The sequence below is a fragment of the Cavia porcellus genome, unplaced genomic scaffold (genome assembly GCF_034190915.1).
Source record: "Cavia porcellus strain 051 isolate PalLab524CR breed Dunkin Hartley unplaced genomic scaffold, mCavPor4.1 scaffold_18, whole genome shotgun sequence".
In the NCBI taxonomy this organism is placed as follows: domain Eukaryota; kingdom Metazoa; phylum Chordata; class Mammalia; order Rodentia; family Caviidae; genus Cavia; species Cavia porcellus.
Window position 1 is genome coordinate 23178660 of NW_026947501.1, and position 20148 is coordinate 23198807.

A 20148-nucleotide genomic window follows, 5' to 3' on the forward strand; every position below is an offset into this window, starting at 1 on the left:
CTAGGGCTCTAGGCTTTTACAATAGCTGGGATGGGGTGCTATTTTTATTTAGAGAAGGCGGCCAGGGAGATGAGATATAATGCAAGATGACAAACAGTCCTCACAACAACTGTTTCCACCTCAAATGCTAATCCTATGAATTAAATCAATGCTAATTGAAGTTCAAATTTTCCATTTTATGGTTGGAAATTGAATTACAGAAAAATGGAAAATCTTTCTCAAGGTCCCTTAGCTAGTTAGTAACACAGCCTGATGCTGCATCCAGATCCACGTAATTTCTGTGAAAGGGATCTTGGCTGCAGCAGAAGGTCCACAGAGGTCAAAAATTACTTACATGATAATGCAAGGTGTTATTTGCCTTACTCACTATAGAGTATAGAATGGTGCTTTCCATAGGTGATATGTAATGATACCGTGTAATAAAATGTGTCAGCGTTTAGAAAGAATGAGCAGACCATTTTGCAAATGACAGATATATAATGTTTTGCAATCAAGAATACAAGAAGATGAATGGATTTTAAAGTATCTCGGTAATTCATTGATTCACTGATATGCATTAAGATTACTTGCAACTAACGAGACTATCATTCATTGAATTTTAGTGTAGCATCGAAAAAGATCCACAATTATCTGAACAAGCTATTAAAATATGCTTCCTCTTTTCAAATTTTACAAGGCCAAATTTTTTTTCTTGTATACCTCAATCAAAACAGCAGATTGCATAGAATAGCTTGAAAACCAATGAAGCAGAATGCTCTTGGCTTTAGGAAATCCCATCCTAATGTTAAATTGTAGGGGTGATGCTAGGATCTAGGGTAACTCTTCAAAGGCTTATTGGGAATTCAAAGGCTGATATTGGCTCTGCATTAACAAAGAACAGAGACTAACTGCCCCCAAACTATAGGGCAAGGAAGTACCTGAGCCAGCTACTGCTTGGCAACTAAGAGTGTGATGGAGGAAGGAGTTTGATCAGAATGATGGGCTTAGTGGGAACAGTCATGGTCTCAATCAGGAGTAATGTAATTCTCCCGGTAGTCATATTAATTTCCAGCTGGTCATGGCAAAGAGGTAGCTTCCGGACCATATTTAGCTCAGCGATATGTATTATTTATACTTTGCAGAGTGGAAATTTTTTCTGGACTCACAGAAAAATTTAAAACACTTTCAAATTCCATAGTTTATTGTTAAGGTTGAGAGATGCGGGGCACATGTTCTGAGGTTCACTCTGGCAAGATTTATCCAGAATTGTGCAGTCCCTGCTGTCAACAACTGGGACCTGCACTTCAGCGGTCCACATCCCAGGCCATCTCACTCTCTGTGCACTGACCTAGCCCTCAGATCGCCGTCCCTCATTTAGGGAGCTCAAAAAACACTGAGATGGTTTAATAGTCCAACAAGAAGGGACTCGGGCTACATCAGTGGACACAAAAATGACCTTGTAGGCTCAGAGTGATTCAGAAGAGTCTGTGATTAGGCATGGAAACATCAGGTTGGTCTATTTCACTAAGGGTGTGACGGTTAGGGGCAAATGGTTCCACTTTCTCAGCACTGATTTTAAGTTATTGTATGAGTAATAATAACAATAACTTTAAAGCATTTTAATTAGCACTAAGTGGTTGATCAATTATCTCTTACTGGCAGTATCAGGAGTTGGAGTAACCAGTATTTTCCATTCAGGGTCTTTTTTATATCCCTTATGTGATTATAAAGAAGAGCAGTTACAATAAGCTCCATAATATCTTCCACACAGAAATCACCTGATCTGTTGCTAAACTTTCATATTTGGTCTTCATTTGTCAAGCCAGTTAAGGAAAGTCACTTCCTCAAGTGTCAGCTGTGGATCCGCAAACATCTACCAAAGATAAGCAGTTGTCATGGCAACACACAACAAACCCGAAGGTGAGAGATCATGGGACTGGGTTACTGTACTTGCTGTGTGGATCCACACCGCCCTCCAACCTTTTTTATTCCACACGCAGCTTTTCAACACCATGTCCTGGGTTGTCTCAAAAGCACTTTGCTTCTCACTTTGCAACTCTTCAAGCTTATGCCAGCCGACCACACCATGTGGATCCCTACTTATTAAATAACTCTGCCTGCCAGGATTTATTTGTTAAAATCTGGCTTTTTTATTCAAGTACACTCATGAAAGTTTGGGAAATGAAGAATATGGTATCAGAAAATCTAGATTTACTTACTGATTTTATATCTTATAAAAATAGAAAGTATTGAGGCATACCTTTGGTAAAACTTCACTAAAAATATCTTGGTTGATTGACATTGAATCCTGACATTGAAAGATGGGCAATTTACATCTTATGATGCAGCCTTCCACAGACTGATTCTTTTTCTAAACTGCAGAATGCTAAATATAACTTTTAATATTCTAATAAAAAGAACTGAAAATAATCTATAGTTCTAGCTACATTATTTAGCCATCTTACGTTGCCAGGTTTCAAAAAAAAAGCTATCATGATTCGACTTAAGAAAAATTGTCACTCCATCAGGAAATATTTGTCACACCTAAAAGTATTCTCCATAACTTGACCTCAGTGATAATTTACTCAATTTTTAATGTATCTTAATTTACTTAGGTAAGTTCTGATTGTTGTAATTAAGGGAAAGAAAGAGTAGCTGCCTTTCATTTTAAATGTAGTGAGAGTTGTTTCTAATTAGAAAACTTCATTTGTATTTCTTATGTTTTCAAGCAAGGGAGATGTGAAGAATTTGAATCTGAGCCCCATCTGGGAAATTTGAGGTCGAAAGAGAGGTGGATGACCTGGTCTAGCAGAGGGAAAAGAGACATTAGGGCTAAGTAGGGACTGGATCACATCTTCAAGGTTAATCACGATACAGTATACAGGTAACAGACAACCCACTGAGAGGTTTCTCAGATCCCATCTGTGGAACTGTTTAAAGGCATCTGAAAATTCATCAACCTCTCTCCTAGCAGGAGAGTGTTCAATTTCCCTCCCTGTTTCCAAGTTGGCTTCTGCAGACTCACTGTGAAAGAAGTGATGCTGTGTGGCCTTCGAGGTGAAGTGTGATAGTTTCTGCTTCTGTCTCTCAAAACACACCTTGGGATTTTTCTGCCGCCATATGAGATGCCCGCTTATTTTGAGGTGGCCATGTGGAGAGACCAAAGGACCCAACCCAGGTGCTTTCACAAGAGGATGCCCCAGCATGACCCGATTCATGTCAACTCCAGAGATAAAGCTTGTTCCTGAGCCAAATCAACCTGAGACTCATGTGTAAAAGACAGAATAGTTATTGTTCAAAGCACAGTTTGGGCATGCGTGTTGCACAGTCATATGTGGCAGTAATGAGATATTATCCAATAAGATCTCTAGAGTCACAATGGCACAAAAGCACAAAAGCTAGATCTCTGTTCCCTGGATACTGGAGTAAGTGACAAACCCTAAGGTCACAGGATCTGCAGGTTGTCAAAGAGCTCACACAGGAAAGTGAATCTTTAAACTTCTTCCAGACCCAAACGGTGTGAGATTGGCCATAATAATCCTAGGAAGAAACAGAATAGATGACCCATTGGGATTTGGAAACCTAATGAGTATTTTTAGCAGAGGGCAGCATGACGCACTGTTCAAATCCTAGTTGGTGGCTTGCTTGACTGTGTGACTTCTGATATGGGCCTACTCCCACTGTGACTCAGCTCTTCACATATGAAATGATAAGCCTGATGTGTCAGGAATTACTGCTATTTGCAGTATTAACCAATACTATAATCAAGTGGAGTTTCAGCCTCAAATCTCAAAGCTGCTCTTCGACAATGAATCTTTCTGGGCCAGATTTGGGGTCGTCTGAAAAGCACATGGAGAAATGGAGATGAAAACTTCTTCATCTTTCTCTGGATCTTTCATAGAGTAACCTTCTGCGAAACACCTTCTATAGGTAACAAACAGAAACATCCAATTATATTTAAATTTCAGATAGACAATGACCACGTTTTCAATATAAATGTGTCGTACGCAATATCTGAGACCTACCTATACTAAACAAATTATTCACTGTTTATCTTACATACAAATCTAACAAATCATCTGCATTTATTTAGGAACCTAATATGTGGCCTCACAATGCACCAAAAAGACAGGAGCTAAAATGCGATGGTGTGGCTCACTGCATACACTTATTTTACAAATATATTTTTATAAGAACTTTTAAAAAGAGGACAACAAAGAACAAAACATGTGACAGCTGCAGCAAAAGACGTAAGAGAAGCTGGTCTCCTGTAAATATTATGTTAATTAAAACATAGATCTAGAGAATAAACAAAATAACTGCAGGAGGCTGGTTTCTGTTCTGGCTGGGTTTCTTAATATAGTAACTCAGTTCCCATCCTGTTAGCACTCTTCCCTTATCAAACATTGAACTGGGGTATAAGGAAGTTTAAATTACCAGCGATTGGAGATCCCTTTTCTAAACACTTGAAGCAGATGGTTTATTGCCTGAAAAGCAGGCTTCCTTTCAGGGAATGGAGGGTCGAACTTGGTTATTTCAAGAAAACGTGGTGTAGCATCAGTTTGCCACACTGAAAGATACTTTGCCCTTGTCTCTATCCTTTTTGTTAAGTTTGCAAACTGGGGTAAGATTTTTTTAATGCTTCCTGTTTGCTTCTTAGGCAATGCATTGAGCAAATGTCTGGAGGCTCCTCCTAGAGACATTCTCACAACTTAAAAAAAAAAATGAATAAGACTTTTTAAAATGAATATGATCTGGGAGTTTACAACTGATTAAGTTGGACATACTACCAACTGAGCTCAGCAAAAAGATAATGCCCTTTTTTAGCAGCTTTTGGAAGATCTAGGAGCCACTATAGGATCACAGGTCCTATTTGAATGCCATTTCAGTCACACAAGCACCAAACTAGTCTCTTTCAGTCTCCAGCAGTAACCCAATCTGACTTTGCCTTTTATCAACTTTTTAATTTAAAGACTGCCACCCATTTTGTAAACCATTCTCCAAATGGCTTCATTTGTGTTATCCTGACCATGAGATTAACTTACGCATTTCAGGCAGAAAAATTAATAAAGGTTTAAAGCTAGATTTTCTACTTCATTCTCATGCTGTGCAAGATTATTGGCCCACATGCATGAAATTTTTGTAGTGACTCTTGGTTTGACAATGGGGTTTCCATGCCTCCCTCAAAAATCTGAATTTCTATTAAGCATCCTGAATGTTTCCTAAAATTCTCAGAGTCACATTTTAAAGTAAAACAGCTTGAGTTGTCCTTGCGTTTCAGGGACTTTTGGGATGAGCTTCTTTAAAGCCCTGTGAATGGTCTGAGAAAGGTTGAGAGGAGGCAGGAACTGGTTCTTGTAAGCTGACAGTTTGGGAGAGTGAGTCCAAGATAATCACATAATCCATTTATAACCACCCAAGTTAACAAGCTCTCACCTTCTCCAAATAGGCCCCTTATTTACAAATAGTCACTTCTCTGCAAAAGTGGGCTCTTATCCATGTGCCTCGAGTCACATGCAAGTCTCTTGCCACTGTTTCCCACAACGCTACAAAAATTGACTCATAGTGGGAGCACTCGTAGAACTAGAAACATATTACTAAATATGTACTAAGAGCTTTGATCATAAATTTTTCTCTTACTTTGCAAACAAGCTACTCTCCAAAATAACTTGCAGCACATCTGTAATCCTAGCACTCAGGAAGGAGGTTGAGGCAGCGAGATTTCCACAAGCCTGAAGCCAGACTAGGTTACACAGCGAGTTCAAGGCAGCCTGCACTATGTAGTGAGGCCCTGTCTCAAAACCCAAACAAGCAAGTAAAGCAAATAATCAAAATGATTTAGAGCTGTGTGTTTATCTAATGCATTCTGAGACTGAATCCATAGAAAAGTGTCCCCAAAACATGGTAGGTGATCCAGAGTAGCTGTGCTCAGATCAGACTTCTGGAGGAGAATGTTTTCAGGACCCTCACCATGACAGAAATCTATAAATAGAAATATGTACAATACAGGATGCATTGATTCCCAAAGGATTCAAAATCAAGTCACCAGAATGGCTTTTCAACATCTTTCAGATCAGCCCTAGTCTAAGTCCTTCTTGGTGTTCAGCTCCCTCCCCTCCGTGTCTGGATAATTCTCTCCCTTTGATTTGCTCATCCATGGATGAGGATCACGCTTCCTACTAACACAGTTGCCTAACGCAGCCTGTTAGCCAGGATAGTGGAGGATTCCCTCAAAAGAGCTGCAGGATGATTGTCTGATTGAAAGAATCTTCTTGCACTGTGGGCTTTCTCTCTGCTCTTCAATTCTCCATCCTGATACAGGCAACAAGGTCTGTCTACTGACCAGATCTGACTATACCCGAGCGGCCAGCCCAGCCCAAGTGCGATCTTTTCCACCTGTTTGCATCAGCTGAAGGAGCTGCTGTAATTTATTCAGAACTTAATAAATTGCTATGAAAAATAGAGATTTCTTTAACTAACTGTCCAGGAGGAAGAGAAGCCCGTGAGTGTGTACCTGGCAGCTCCTGAGCATCTAGTGAGAGCCGTCTTGCTGCATAACATGGCAGTGGGTATCACATGGTGATACACAGCAAGCACACCAAGAAGCGCTCATCCTGTAATAAAGGACTTCTGCATAACTCATAAATTCTTGAATGCACTAAGCCATGCGTGAGGGAAGAGCTCTTATGACCCAATCACCTTCCCAAAGTCCCAATATTTAATGCCACTAACATACGAATTTGGAGACTAAGTTTCCAGTACACCAGCTTCCGGGGCACCTTCAGACTTTAGCATACACCACGGATGGGAATGGGACATTGAACCTGGAATGACAGCAGAGCCATCTGTAAGCCCCAGGGGCTGGCATGGAGATGGTAGATGAGAGAGGTGTGTGAGGCTGTAAGAGATTATGAGCCAGGAGGTTTGGAGGGGTCCCAGGAGAGATTTCAGTTCCATGTAAGCAAGAACTACTAACAAGTCTCCACTAACTGTGTGCTTCGCCAGTAACTTGCCCGCACAGTAACCCAAACTATTTGTCAAACTGAGTACAGACAAGGAAGAGTCCTCTAAAAATGTAACCAGTGCTCTCAAGGAAGTAGTTGGTCCTCTTCTCGTCACTAATATTTGCGGGGAATGTGAAGTGTCTCAGCATGCTTCGAGACAAAAGGGCCACTTAAATAACCTTTAAACTTCTATTCTTAAATCTGAGATTTGATAAGGTTAATAATCAAAGACCAGCAAAATTTAGCCTGAATATTTCCCCTAAAGTAATTGCTCTTTAATATGCCTCCTTCAGAATTCAAAGAAGAAATGCTTCCCAACTGTTGACAAGGATGGGTAATTTCATTTTCTGTGTCTCACTCTGGCATTCATGGGATTTACTCAGCATCATACGAACAGAGAGAGCCACATAACAACAGCATGCCTGTCTCTAAGGAGACCACTTAGGAGCTCAGAACAACGTATTGTTTCTTCAGGCCGTTCACTACTCAGGATACAAGATGCCCCATTCTGCACTGTGGTTGTACTTTTGTTTTATTTTTGTAAAAGAAAGAATAGAGGAGAAGGGGGTGAAAACATACTTCAGGGAAAAAGAAGTTGCCAATAATTACTGTCAAAATAATTTCTCCATTTTATTTAACCAGAAGACACTGAATGTACACATTTAGTTTATGAACACAGTGTAAAATATTTATTTTTATCTTCATTTTAGCTTCATAATTACTAAATAAATTTGGACATGGGCAATGAATTTGTTTTACTCAACATGTGATTGTGCTTCAACATGTGATTGGATGTGTCAAGGTCAAGATTACTTTCCCAGGTGTGTCTGCGTGAAATGGACTTCCCACAAGGAAGCCATTAGGTCGGCATCCACACCACAGTCAAGCCAGAGCTCTCACAGGGCGGTGCGTGTATGATAGAAACATGATCACAGCAAGTGATCATTTCTCCACGGACTTATTTACTAGTGAACGTATTTCCACATGCAGAAAATCCATTGCTGCTAGTATTGTACAGTGCAAGTATATCTACTTTGCTTCCATCTGATGTGTGAAATCAACTGTTTTTGTTTAAAGGCAAGAAAATACAGAGACATAGTGCTTCCTTTTTTATCACACATGAGCATATAAAACTGCAAAGGTGAGGTGCCATCCATAGTGACTGTGAAAAAGATCTGGGGTCCTCACACAGGGCAACAGGCTTTCTGTGTTTGGGATCGATGACAAACAGTTTGTCCAGAGTACTGCTGGGCTTCATGGTCTGTTGGTGAATTCAGGAAGAGTAATATATAAAATTCCTTTGCACAAACATATCTTTTACTCAAAGAACATAAACTACGAAGAATTCCAAAATATTTAGTAAGCTTTGATTAAAGTATTTTATCATTAATTTCCCAGATCAAAAATTGTATATTGGCAAAGTATTGGCACTTTGCGGCTGTCTGTTTAGGGAACTGCTAAATTCGTATTTTTGACATTTGGAGAGAATTGGTCTGTTTGCAAACAGTTTTATCCAATCAGATCTCTAAATTGGTGGATAAGTAAAAGTAATGGGCACATTCAGAGAGGAAGCACTTGCCTCGGGGGATCCAGTCAAACTTCACCTCTGCTCAGTAAGTAGCAATTATATTTCCTCACAGACACAATATTTTCCTCTCATGATAAAATAACAATGTCAGTTTATGGAACGACATGACATTTATTGGTTAAATATTTTTTGGAACATCTACACTTCAGTTAAACCTGTACTATTTACAAATCAGTAAATATATGAAGGCTCACAGCATGCCTAAGGACACAAATATACAAAACTTTAGTAAGCTGATAACAAGACTCCTTAAACTAACAGGATATTTTGATGCAAAAACTGAAAGATGAACATACTGTATAGGCAATATATTCCAAATGAGCTGAACTCTGGAGAAGGCTACTGTTTAAAAAGCACAAATTATTCTATCTGGAAAGCAAAACACAAACATAAAAATAAAATATTTGGTATTCTACACTATATTACAAAAATAAATATATCAATCAATAAATAGTAGGAAGCCTGAAACTCACATGGCTATTGGTTGTGGCCTGCCCAAGTACCTCTGCTACAATTATCTTCATGAGGTCCTTAGATTTATCAACGTCAGTGATGATAATCATGCCATAAAGGTGTAAAAAAAAAAAGGAAGAAGAAGAAATGAAGGATGAGCATAATGGAAGACGTATGACCAAAAAAATATTAGGAAGTTCTGCCTTCACAATAACAGTTCCACGGCTTTCTATTAATGTTGTAGGGAAGAAGAATCATAGATGCACCAATAAGACCAGGGAGAATGCCTCTATTTATGGTTTTTGTCTTTTCATTGTTTGATAAGAAGAAGGAAAACACTAGTACTATCATAAATGTAACTAACAACATTTGAATAACCAATATGTGGTTTTTCTTTACTCCCTTTCCAATAAAAATTCAGGCTTATTGTGAACAGCCTAAATTTTTACTTTTTAATAGCAGGATGATTTTAAGTGCTTAAGACAAAGTTTCTCCAGGAACCTGGTAGAGATTGCAAAAGCAGGCGCTGGCACCTCGTTGTGTATTGGGGCCAGCACACATACACACAGCTCCCAGGAGCTACCTGTTAGGTTTTGAGGAAGTTTGCAAGCTAGTTAGCTTCTCAGTGGTGGTTTCAAATAGGGCAGGGTGGAGAATTTACACTACTGAAATTTATAGATCAGGGTCTTGGATTGCTGGTTATAAAGCATTTACCAGCACACAATTGCCATCTATTTTAGACATAAAATAAATAAAATGTACTAGAGACTACTCTGCATAGCTCTTTACAGCATATCTATTACAGTGTCTTTTAAGAAGGATGAGATGTACCATGGAATATATGAGTGTACACAGGGTACCGTAGAATGTAAAGGACACACCATTTTCCACTGAGGGTACCAAGTGGCTATCCACAGTCAGCTACACACACGTGCACACACACACACACACACACACACGCCTCATGTTTTATGGAGGCTGACCCAGAATTGAGGCATTCTGAGTTGCATGGCCATCTGGTCAGCACAAATTGGCAATCACTATACTTCCACTGGCAGTGCAAATACTACTGCCCTTACGGCAAAAAAAAAAAAAAATGCCCTATGACTTGTCCTCTAGTCACAGGTTGAAATGGAGGCTTAGAAGTGAGATAGAAAAAGACCTTCAAAATGGCTTTTCTTAGCTCTGTTTTCCAAGGCAATATGAAGTTATGCTCCTAAAGGTTTGTACAAAAGAAGTTGAAAATTTCTCAGCATTAAAAAAAGAATGTAAGACCCCGTAAGACAGATTCCAAGTGGGACAAGGAGGAGAAATATACTGGAAAGCACATCTGTATTCATCTGTGTCACCTGCCTGAAGACGCCAGCACAGCTTGAGGCCTGCTCTGTCCTCCTGCACCGAGGCCACCTGCCCACACGGGGGCACTACAAATGCTGCCAGAAATACAATGCCCTTCCAGCTACTGGCAGGTGGGCGGACCTAATGCCTACCAGTCCATTTCTATCGGAAGCACTTTCCACCCCTCAGTCCTAGTCAGTCACAACCTGGAAAGAGGGCAGAATGGGAACAAGGGGGCTACCACCATGGAGCAAATTCGACTTCAAAATACAAAGCTAACTTTCAACTCATTTTCTTGTGTGTCTGTACACTAATTCATCTACATGGATTTTGACTCTTCTTTTGGTTATCCATAAGTATTCTTTATGACCAAAGCGTGTCAAAAGAATACCATTAAAGCAAGTTAAACCCCAGGGGGAATCTAGACATTAGGTGGTTATTTCCTCTAAAAGCAAAGGCCAGGGTCACAGAGGCCGATGAAGAAGGTATATAGAACAACAGGAAAAGGCTCTAAGACGTGAGAGCAGAGAAGCCACAGAGGAGGTGCAAGATGGGAACGAATGAAAGCAGAGGCACAGAGACAAGGGGGAAGATTATGTAGTGAAGAAAAGTATTTTAAGAAGTGAGGAGTCCAATCAACAGTTCCCTCCTGATGGTCCTTCTCTTGGTCTTCGAACTTTCTGTCTTGTCCAAAAGATTTAATTTCCTAATGAGAACTGCTTATGACTTTACCAACTCATCTGAGGAGCATCTGTATCCTTTTCCTCTTTTTCCCTCTCCCAGCTCCTCACCTTCTGCAGCACCAATGGCAGTACTGATGGCCTGGCACCCTATCTTCTGAGGAACAGAGCTCATCCTGCAGTCCTGTCTGCCACCCTTTCCCAACCAGGTGCTGCCCTCTACAGCACATCGGTGCCATGGGCTCATCTTTTGCTGGCATACCTGTAGGTCCACTGCCTCTCAAAACCATTTGGTTTCTGCATTTAACAGCCTCTCCCTTCAAGCATGAAACCCCCTTCCCCAGAGCTGCTCTAAGCCATGGCAGAAACTCAACTAACAATAGCTATAATTACATTTCCAGAGTTTGTCTGAAACGAAATTCTTCCTAGGATGATTAAATTCCTGATGCAAATTTGTTGACATAAATCCTATTCAGAAAAGTAATTGCCTTTACTATATGCACATTTGAGTGAATCATGCATGTATGTGAATACAATTTGCCTTGATAGAATCAAAGTATTTTCCTAAGTTCATACATGCATACACGAGCAGGTGTGTTTTGAGATTGTATTTTACTTAGGGGATGCTGTTTCTGAAGTGACACGGAGGATGGAGGGCTAACATTTCTTAGAGACAGCATTGTCAGGAAATGACAACTACAAAGAAAGACGGACTGGAAAGGACTAGATTGAATAGCAAAATATGCATTTCCTACAACAAACAGATCTGTCCATTTCCCTAAGGCAGCGAGCCTCTATTATCTGTACACCCTCATTAAATAGTCTCATTAAATAGACACAAAATATACACATTTACAGTTATTAAATAAGCCATGGGATCTTCTATCTACAGCCACACTCAGAGACAGCCATGCCTTCATATTTAAACTTGTAGGTGACAACACCTTTGTCTAAATAGAGGATAGAGATGGGCTCCAGCTTGGTGGGCACACAGCAGGCTTTGGAAGCTTTCTGAGAATTTTTGAGGTGGACCAAGGCCTGGATAATTGCATGCTTTGTGGGTGTGAGATGCTCTGCCAGTGGGTAGTTACAAACACCACGACACTCATAGGCTTCGTATCCAGTTGGAGCAATGATCCAGGAGTCCCAGCCGATCTCCTTAAAGTCAATATAGAGAGGGGTCCTCTTGCAGTAGTTCCCTTTGGCGTTCCTTCTGATTCTGGCAGTGGAGTCATAGATGATGTTGGACCTCATCTGCAGCAGGGCCTCTTCCCCAGGCTCGCTGGAAAAGCCATCCTTGCCAAGGTCATCCAGGTCCAGAAGTTGCTCGTGGGCAATCATTTCATTCAGTTCCTCTCTCTGCTCCTTGTCACTGCTTTGGTCATCAGAAAACACAACAAGCAAAGGGTCATGCTTATTCTGGCCACTGGTGTCTATTTCCAGTTGTCCCCTTTCAATGTCTTCCACTTGGTCGTGTCTGCTCTCAATGTGGACCTCCAGCTGGTGGGTAGACGAGCTTGACTTTTGCCAACGTCTGATGGCATCTGTGATATCAAATGTTTCCCACTCACTGTTGGTTCCATAGATCTCTCCTGACACTAAGACCATCATGTTTCTTTCACCTGTATTGTCTCCTTCATTCTCTAATACTTCAAAAATAGTAATTTTCCGGTCCACTCCATCATATATCATGCGATCCCTTTGCACCAGCGTGTATAACCTGAGTTCAGCCATGATGACTTCTTCGTGGTGAGGGATGGACACGTTGAAGAGGAGGGGATATTTTCGGAGCCCATTGAAAGCGACTGATTGCGAAAATAGATCTGAAAAGAAAAATATTGGCAAAAATCAGACATACAATATGCCTTATGGAGAAACAGATGTTTGTTTACATAAAAGGAGGGTGTTCATACACAGGAAGCTTGATAGGTAGCGACTGAGAGAAGAACAGTGCAAACAAGAAAAATGTCAGCATTCTGTGATCTGGAAAACACTGAAAGTTCAGTGGTAAATGCTAAGCTGAGTTAAGGCTGTAAGAGTCACATGGAAACGGCCGCCTAAGGGATAGGAGAAAGCCTGCATGGCTCACCTGTCTCAAAAGGTACAGGGCTTGGAGGAACGTGGAGGCTGTGTTGGAAAGCACTGAGTTTTTCAAACAAATATAAAGTTAGCAAATGGGATACGTGGTGGCAGTGATTCTCTTCTTGCATTTTTTCATGGATAAGGATTTCATGGATTTTCATATTTGCGTAATAGGTGGAGATTTTATATGGTTGGGCTCTGGGATTCCTGAAAGACCTCCATTTAGATCAGGGCCTGGCAAACTATGGCCCCGTGGTTTCAAAAATGATGTTTTATTGAAATACAGCCCGACTCATTTGGTTTTCTACCGTCTATAGTTACTTATGCTCTACAATGTAATAATTAGTTGCAGCACAGAATTTAATGGCCTGCAAAGCCTAAAATAGTCACTGTCTGTCTAACCTTTAACAGAAAATGTCTGCTGACTCTGGTTCTTGACCACAAAGACAAAGAAGGTCAGTACAACAGCCAAAAGCCCAGGGGTCACAGAAGTTGACTTGAGGGTGTGTGGTCCCTTTATAAGGAGGAGAAACACAAACTGAATCTTTGGGGTAGACTGACTGCCTCTCTGTCATGGAGTTTGCCGCATACAGATCACTCAAGAATTTATATGAAACAACTTATAAAAGTCCTGTGGTCTTAGGCATAGCCCTCCAATCACCATCATCTTGATTCCTACTATAGAATTTTATAGTGCCAAAGTTCTCACACACTCTCCTTAGGTAATAAGTATCATAATGAATCTATAAGGACATTTGCCTTCAGGTTGTCAAAAGATCCTGCAGCACCAAAAATGCTAAGGTCCACCAGCTGAAGGGTTCTCGAACATCTTTGGCAACGTTTCCTTAATTGTGCACCAAATTTGTGTTTTCAGCAGAATCCCTTCTGAAGATTTTACCCTTTCATTATTTTTCTGTAACTATATCTGGTTATTTTATACTTATTATGTCCTAAAGGAACTTGAAGACTATCCTTGAGGTGGTAGCTCTTTGAAGATATTTTTTTAATCTACAGTAGACAGGCACAACAGAGCATAAGAATACATCACTGAATTGCCCAGACTGAGCTTGACTTTGCAGTCTTGCAGCTTTAGCCTCCTAGAGTGCTAGATTATAGCTAAGCACTGTCATGCCTGGCTACAAATCTGAGTGCAAAGGCCCTGAGTTCAATCCTCAGTGCTACAAGGATAAAAATAAAACTACTGTAATAAAAGTAGACATTCTCTGTGGCTTCTTCTGGGTGCTGATTCAAACCATCTACCAGTGGGAAATACTCACCTATAGATTTAATTTAAGCTCACTGACCTGGCCCTCAAGACCCAACCAGGTCCTAATGTCTTGATCCATTTCCATTCATCTTCTATAATGCATGGAAAATTACAAATGCTCAATTAATATTTGTGGAACAGCTGGATGAATTTGTAAATTCCTTTGTTTGAAGGCTGACAACATCCTGCTTGCAGAAAGACTCCTTTCATTGTGCCCTTTGCACTTGAATGCACCCTCTGACCCTTCGAAAGTGCAGTTGGTCCGTCTTCATCTGTCCATCTCTGGCCTTCCCTTGCAAGATCCTGCCTTCCTCGAGTCCCTCACTGAATGCTTAGTCCATTGTAGACACACTCTCTGTCTCTGCCTTGGCTTTTTCATTTATGTCTGTATATTTCAGATGTCATTTTATGAATGAGTCTTCCCAGTTGGACTGCTAAAATCATTCCATCATTCTAGTGGCAATTACCATGGCTCAGCTTCTTTGCTGTTTCTAGACTACCATGATGTCTTAAACAAAGATAGAGCCTTAAAAACATTACTTAGTTGATGATTCTGGGCACCAGGCCAATTGATTCAAGGGCATGACATGTGCCCTTAACACATCATCGAGCTTTGGGCTAAGAAACAGAAATAGCTTGGGAATTGTCACTCTAATATGAAAATGGAGGTGATAATTTCCTTTCTACAGGGAAAGTAAAAGACCAAAACTGGAGAGTAGACTGGTTGTTCCTTTTGTATTAAAAATGCAGACTAAAATATCAGTGAGTGACAAGAATACATTACAAAGGAAACTTTTGAAGATGATGGTATATTCACTCTTTGGTCATGGTGATGGTTTCAATGGATATTTACATAATGTTTATTAGTACATATTTTAGGACCTAATGTTTGTATTCCTTGTGTGGAGTTGGTATATGTGAATAGCATATCTTAATTCTTTTTCATTCTCTTTCCCTCCCTCTCTGACCATCTCTTGATCCTCTTCTCATTTAATGAAGAGCTCTCTCCCAACTTTCAATTATCTTTTTTTATTTGTCCTTTTTCTAATTTTGTTTTCTCATGTAAGAGAAACCACATGATATATAACCTTCTGTGACTCGAGTTTATCTTTTTTATGATAGAATAGCACTCTATTGAGTGCCGATACCACATTTTCTTTATCTATTTATCTGTTAATGGATGTACGCACTGCTTCCAAGAATTAATTATTATGAATTGTGCTGCTACCAGTATAAACATTGGTATGCATGTATTACTAAAAATAGTTAAAACCTATCAGTTATGTGCTTTACGTATATATGGATTTCTTTATGTTGTTTATCTCAGAAAAGGTGTTTCTCAAGAAATAAACTCACTGACAATTTTTTTTTTTTTTGCATGAATAGAGGTAGTGCGTGATACACAGGAGCTGCATTTCAGAGAAAAAAAACTAACTTTCCTAACAAATCCTACAAGCCGGGTGTTTACAGACACGGTCTTATGTGGCTCTTATAATGACCTCACAAAGCAAATATCTATCCTCTGTTCATTTTGCACCAGAAGAAATCAAATATCAAAGGAGAGAATAGAGGGTGTCTAGGAACTGAAGGGGTCTTTTTTCCATTTTTTTCCCTAGCTGAGTTAAGTTTGGAGATTTCTTGGTCTTTTTCTTCAAGGAAGCTGTACTGAGCGAACTCAAAGGATCAGTAGAGAGGTGACAGTGGCCACGGTGGGAAGCCAGTGAGGGGTACGCATCTTTGCACTTTGAAATTCCTCCCACAGACTGGGAGATGTAGGGACTAGATATCCACTCAGAGACAAGCTTCTGCCCTCACTGTTCTGGATAAACTGCGCACCTTGACCTGGATTATCCAGGTCCTCCACGGGAGCAGTGAGAGCAGGAATCATTTCTGCTTTCCCAGGGTTTGCAAACAACAATTGCACTCCACTCCCACCCGCAGCCTGAGCTGCACACTTAGAGCTCCGTGCTGAGAAGCTTTAGCAAGGATTCCGCAGAAGGAGGTTTGTCATTTTCAACTCAGATGCTTCTCTAAAGTGAATCTGTGATCTCAGCTTGCCATTTCCATTAGACATGTTACTAAATAGACATGGTTTCCATCAATTAAATTTGAAAGGCAAATAATAACTTGAGGCCTGAAGATTAGCTTCTCCACATATACTGCAATGACTAGCATACTAAGTAAGTGATTCATAGTCTTAAGTTTTTTCAGCACTTCATAGTAAACAGTATCCTTTCTTAACTTGCAACCTCTTATGATACACTCAACTGTGTTATGTACTACTGTTCCCCTTTTATGGATGAGGAAACTGAGGCTTAGATAAATTAAGCTAATTACCCATAATACTCAGATCAACCAGCTCCCAAAATCCCAAATTCAAAGATATTTCTCTGCATCTGCCTTACTTCTTTCAAGAATATCTGTCAAACATCAGTAAAGACTCCTTTTGTATCTGTTTAATGATTATAAAAGCTTAATTGAAACACATCAATGAAATAATTTCTTTGGCCTCTACCATAGATGTTAGACTGCTTGATTAATTTTGTCCACTAGTACCATATTAATCAAAGCATCAACTTGCTAACTTGTTAGCTAGATCAGTAGTGTGTGGAGATGAGAGCTACATTTTTTCCAAAAATAACTTAAATCTTTTGCATTACTCTTTGTAAAGACATAGAAATGATAAGCTACATCATTAACCAGGTCATGAACACTTCCTGGAAACTCTCAAAATTGCTCCAAGAGCATGTAAAAACAAGACTACTTTGGGAAGAGTCTTTCAAATGCAAATCTGCCTCTGTTTGGACATTTCTTAAACTGATGGAAATGAAAACTTTCCAAACAATACACAAATCTCAACTTTTTGGTCTGGTATTGTTTTCACCAATTTCATTCTAAGTACAAGTTGACAAATTCTGTGAGCAATTAAAATCCAAACTGGAAAGAGGGTCCTGTTTGGAAAAAAAACAAAATACATCAACAGACCAACAGTAATTTTCTTCTATTACTCGGTGCCCAAATCTTAAAACTTAAAAGATGTCATTATGATTTCAAAATGATAGACATTGTATGGGTTTTTTAAGAAGTCATTTTAAAGTACCTTTTGGGTTCTGCAATGACACTGTGGCTGAGATAGACACAAATGTTCTTGCACATTTGTGTACACTTACCCTTAAATTAATACATTCACCCTTATCCGTATCATCTCCTGTGTTGTATATTTACTTATTGCTTCTAAGAAAAAGAAAAAAAGTTCATCAGCAAAAATAAAAACTCACCCTCATTCTTGAAACTCCTGATGATGTTGGCGGAGGGCATGGAGGTCCGATCTGTGGCGAATTTGTTGTAGAGTTCTAACATGTACTCTGGTGGGTCCACCTTGGCTGAATCCTGCGTCGGGATGTCAGACAGGTTCAGCGTCTTGAGAAATTCATCCTTCATACTCTGCAGCAGCATGTTAAAGTCAACAGCATCCTGCTCCGAGAAGACATCATCAAAGAGAGGCATATCTTCTTCCAGGGGTGACCGCTCAAGGCCCAAGATGGGACTGCCAGACACCGAGCGAGCCACCAGGCAGAAGACAGTGTACAGGCAGAGGACCAAGGAGCCCATGACTCCGCTCGAGCCCCCAGGCCAACTCTGGAAGGTTTAGCTCTCTCCTGGGCTCTAAGTGGCAGTTTTATCTTGCAGAGCGAAAATGTCTCGTGTCACTGGAGACAAGTTTGGAAACCCTTCCTCTCTCTCTCCCTCCCCCGACCACTCTTCCTCTCCCCTCCAAAAGTCAGGTTGCAGTAATTGGAGAACAAAATCTCCTATAGGGGCCTAGCCTTTCTTATCTCCCCAGTGTAAACTTGAGGACCAGATTTTGTTTCTATCTTGCAATTCCTTTTTTCTCTTAATGAGTATTTTGTAAACATTTCCACATTCTGACACTGGTTAGGAAGATAGGACAACTTTCTCTTTGCAAAGGCCCTGCAATTCTTCCTTCTAATTCACTTCCCTTTGGCAGGAAAGCTTAAGTTCTGTTTTTATAGGGCTCAGTTTCACACATGCATATATTAGATATTCAGAATCAACAAAATACATATCAACAGTGATACTAATTTAAATGATGGGTTATACCCTCAAATAAATATTTCTGAAGAATGATTAGTCAACATCTTCAAGCTAAATAGGTAAAATGAATTTATACATCTTTGCATATATATCTTTTTTGAGAGACAGGAAAGTCTGAGCTTCAAGATCAATATCCTTCTCTCTACAAGTTGGACCTAACTAAAATGGCATTTTAAGATGAGAGAAAGTGCACAAATATAATGATTACTATAACTTGCTAGGTGCTTCCCACAAACAGGCATTGTATGGCATGCCTTATGAATATCATATAAAGTGTTCCTTATAATAACCTATTATTATCCTTATCATATAGAGGAACCACAGATTATATAGTCTGCTAAAAATCACAAGGTGATGGAGCCACAAATCTACAAAATGATATAGCACTGTAGGTTAAACTCAATCTGATTCCCACTATTCTCTTAGTGTGTGACTTGAGGGATGATTCTGAAATACTGACCAATTTCCAGACCATTTCTATGCTGAGCAGTCATAGTTAGGAGCCTGGTAGCACTAACAGCTGAATGTAGACCTCAAGCCTTTTGTCTGTATGATCAATTAATAAAAGCCATATGACCAAAATCTCTGCCAAATTCACCTCCAAAACTAAATCTGATTGGTCATCAAAGCCTCCAGCAAAAAGCTTGGTAAACAAAATTACTAGGCAGGTGAAAACTGGAAATGCCTTGGTCCGGGAAAAAACATGGTAAATTAATTTTGCATTCCATTTAAGAAAGACAAATCAGGCTTATCACTTTGCACCCCAAGCGGTGGCAATTGCAGACAGAGTGTGATCAGGGTGACCTTGAGGACAATTCCAGGGGATGGTTTTCCCTCTAGGGCAGTGGTAATGGTATCTGTTTTATTTGTTCAGTGTATTCTCTGAGCGACAAATCAGGCAACCTAATGCTGTGTTCAATGATCATAGGTAGATTAAGAGAATAGCGCCTTTCACAAGTTTTTAAATTCCCCTATATTAACTCCACTCAGTTAACTACAATGTCCTACTGGCCTTTTTCTCCTTGGCCCTCTGAGGTTTCCAGTCTTTTTCTGATCCTCTCTACCCCTGACTTGTAAAATTTTATAGTAATTTTTTATGTGACATAGAATTGTTTAGTAGTAGGCAACTATCCATTTGTCCAGTACTTGATTTTAATTCAGTGTTTATTTTTGTTAAAGTTTTTGCTCTTTAGTGAGTCCTAAAGCCATAACCCATTCTGTGGGTGGTACATTTTAAACTTACAGTATGCCAGCAACGTCCCTGCACCATATCCTGATCAAAACGAGGACCCGTTTATCTTCACACACACGCACTCACACACAGATGTCAACGCACACTCCAAAACTCTGAATGGCAGGCATGTGTGTGTAAAAGCCGCAGGACAGCCGCACAAGTGGTCGTACTCACAGCTCCCGGGAGTGCTTTTTTCAAAGGTCAGAGGGACAGATGTGCATGCATGTTGCAAAGTTCTAGCTCTTTACAGTCTCAGAAAGAAAAAAAAAAATGCAACAGGGATTTCACTGTCTTCCCTGTACTTGGTATTAGAGAAATTATGTAGTTAACCACTTAAATCATTTCCTCACCAAAATTTGTAACTGATTAAAAGACAAAATGTAAAAATGACCATCAGTATATCTCAT

General features: G+C 39.9%; 1 protein-coding gene across 1 annotated transcript; it reads right to left on the reverse strand.

Annotated features, from left to right (window-relative positions):
- Nucleotides 1-7599: 7599 nt before the first annotated feature.
- Bmp10 (bone morphogenetic protein 10) lies at nucleotides 7600-18023 on the reverse strand. Its single transcript, XM_003469039.2, has 2 exons — nucleotides 17670-18023; nucleotides 7600-12865 (listed from the first exon to the last, which is right to left on the reverse strand). The coding sequence occupies exons 1-2, from the start codon at nucleotides 18001-18003 to the stop codon at nucleotides 11925-11927; spliced, it is 1275 nt and encodes a 424-aa protein (XP_003469087.1). The 5' UTR covers nucleotides 18004-18023; the 3' UTR covers nucleotides 7600-11924.
- Between the last annotated feature and the right edge of the window lie 2125 nt (nucleotides 18024-20148).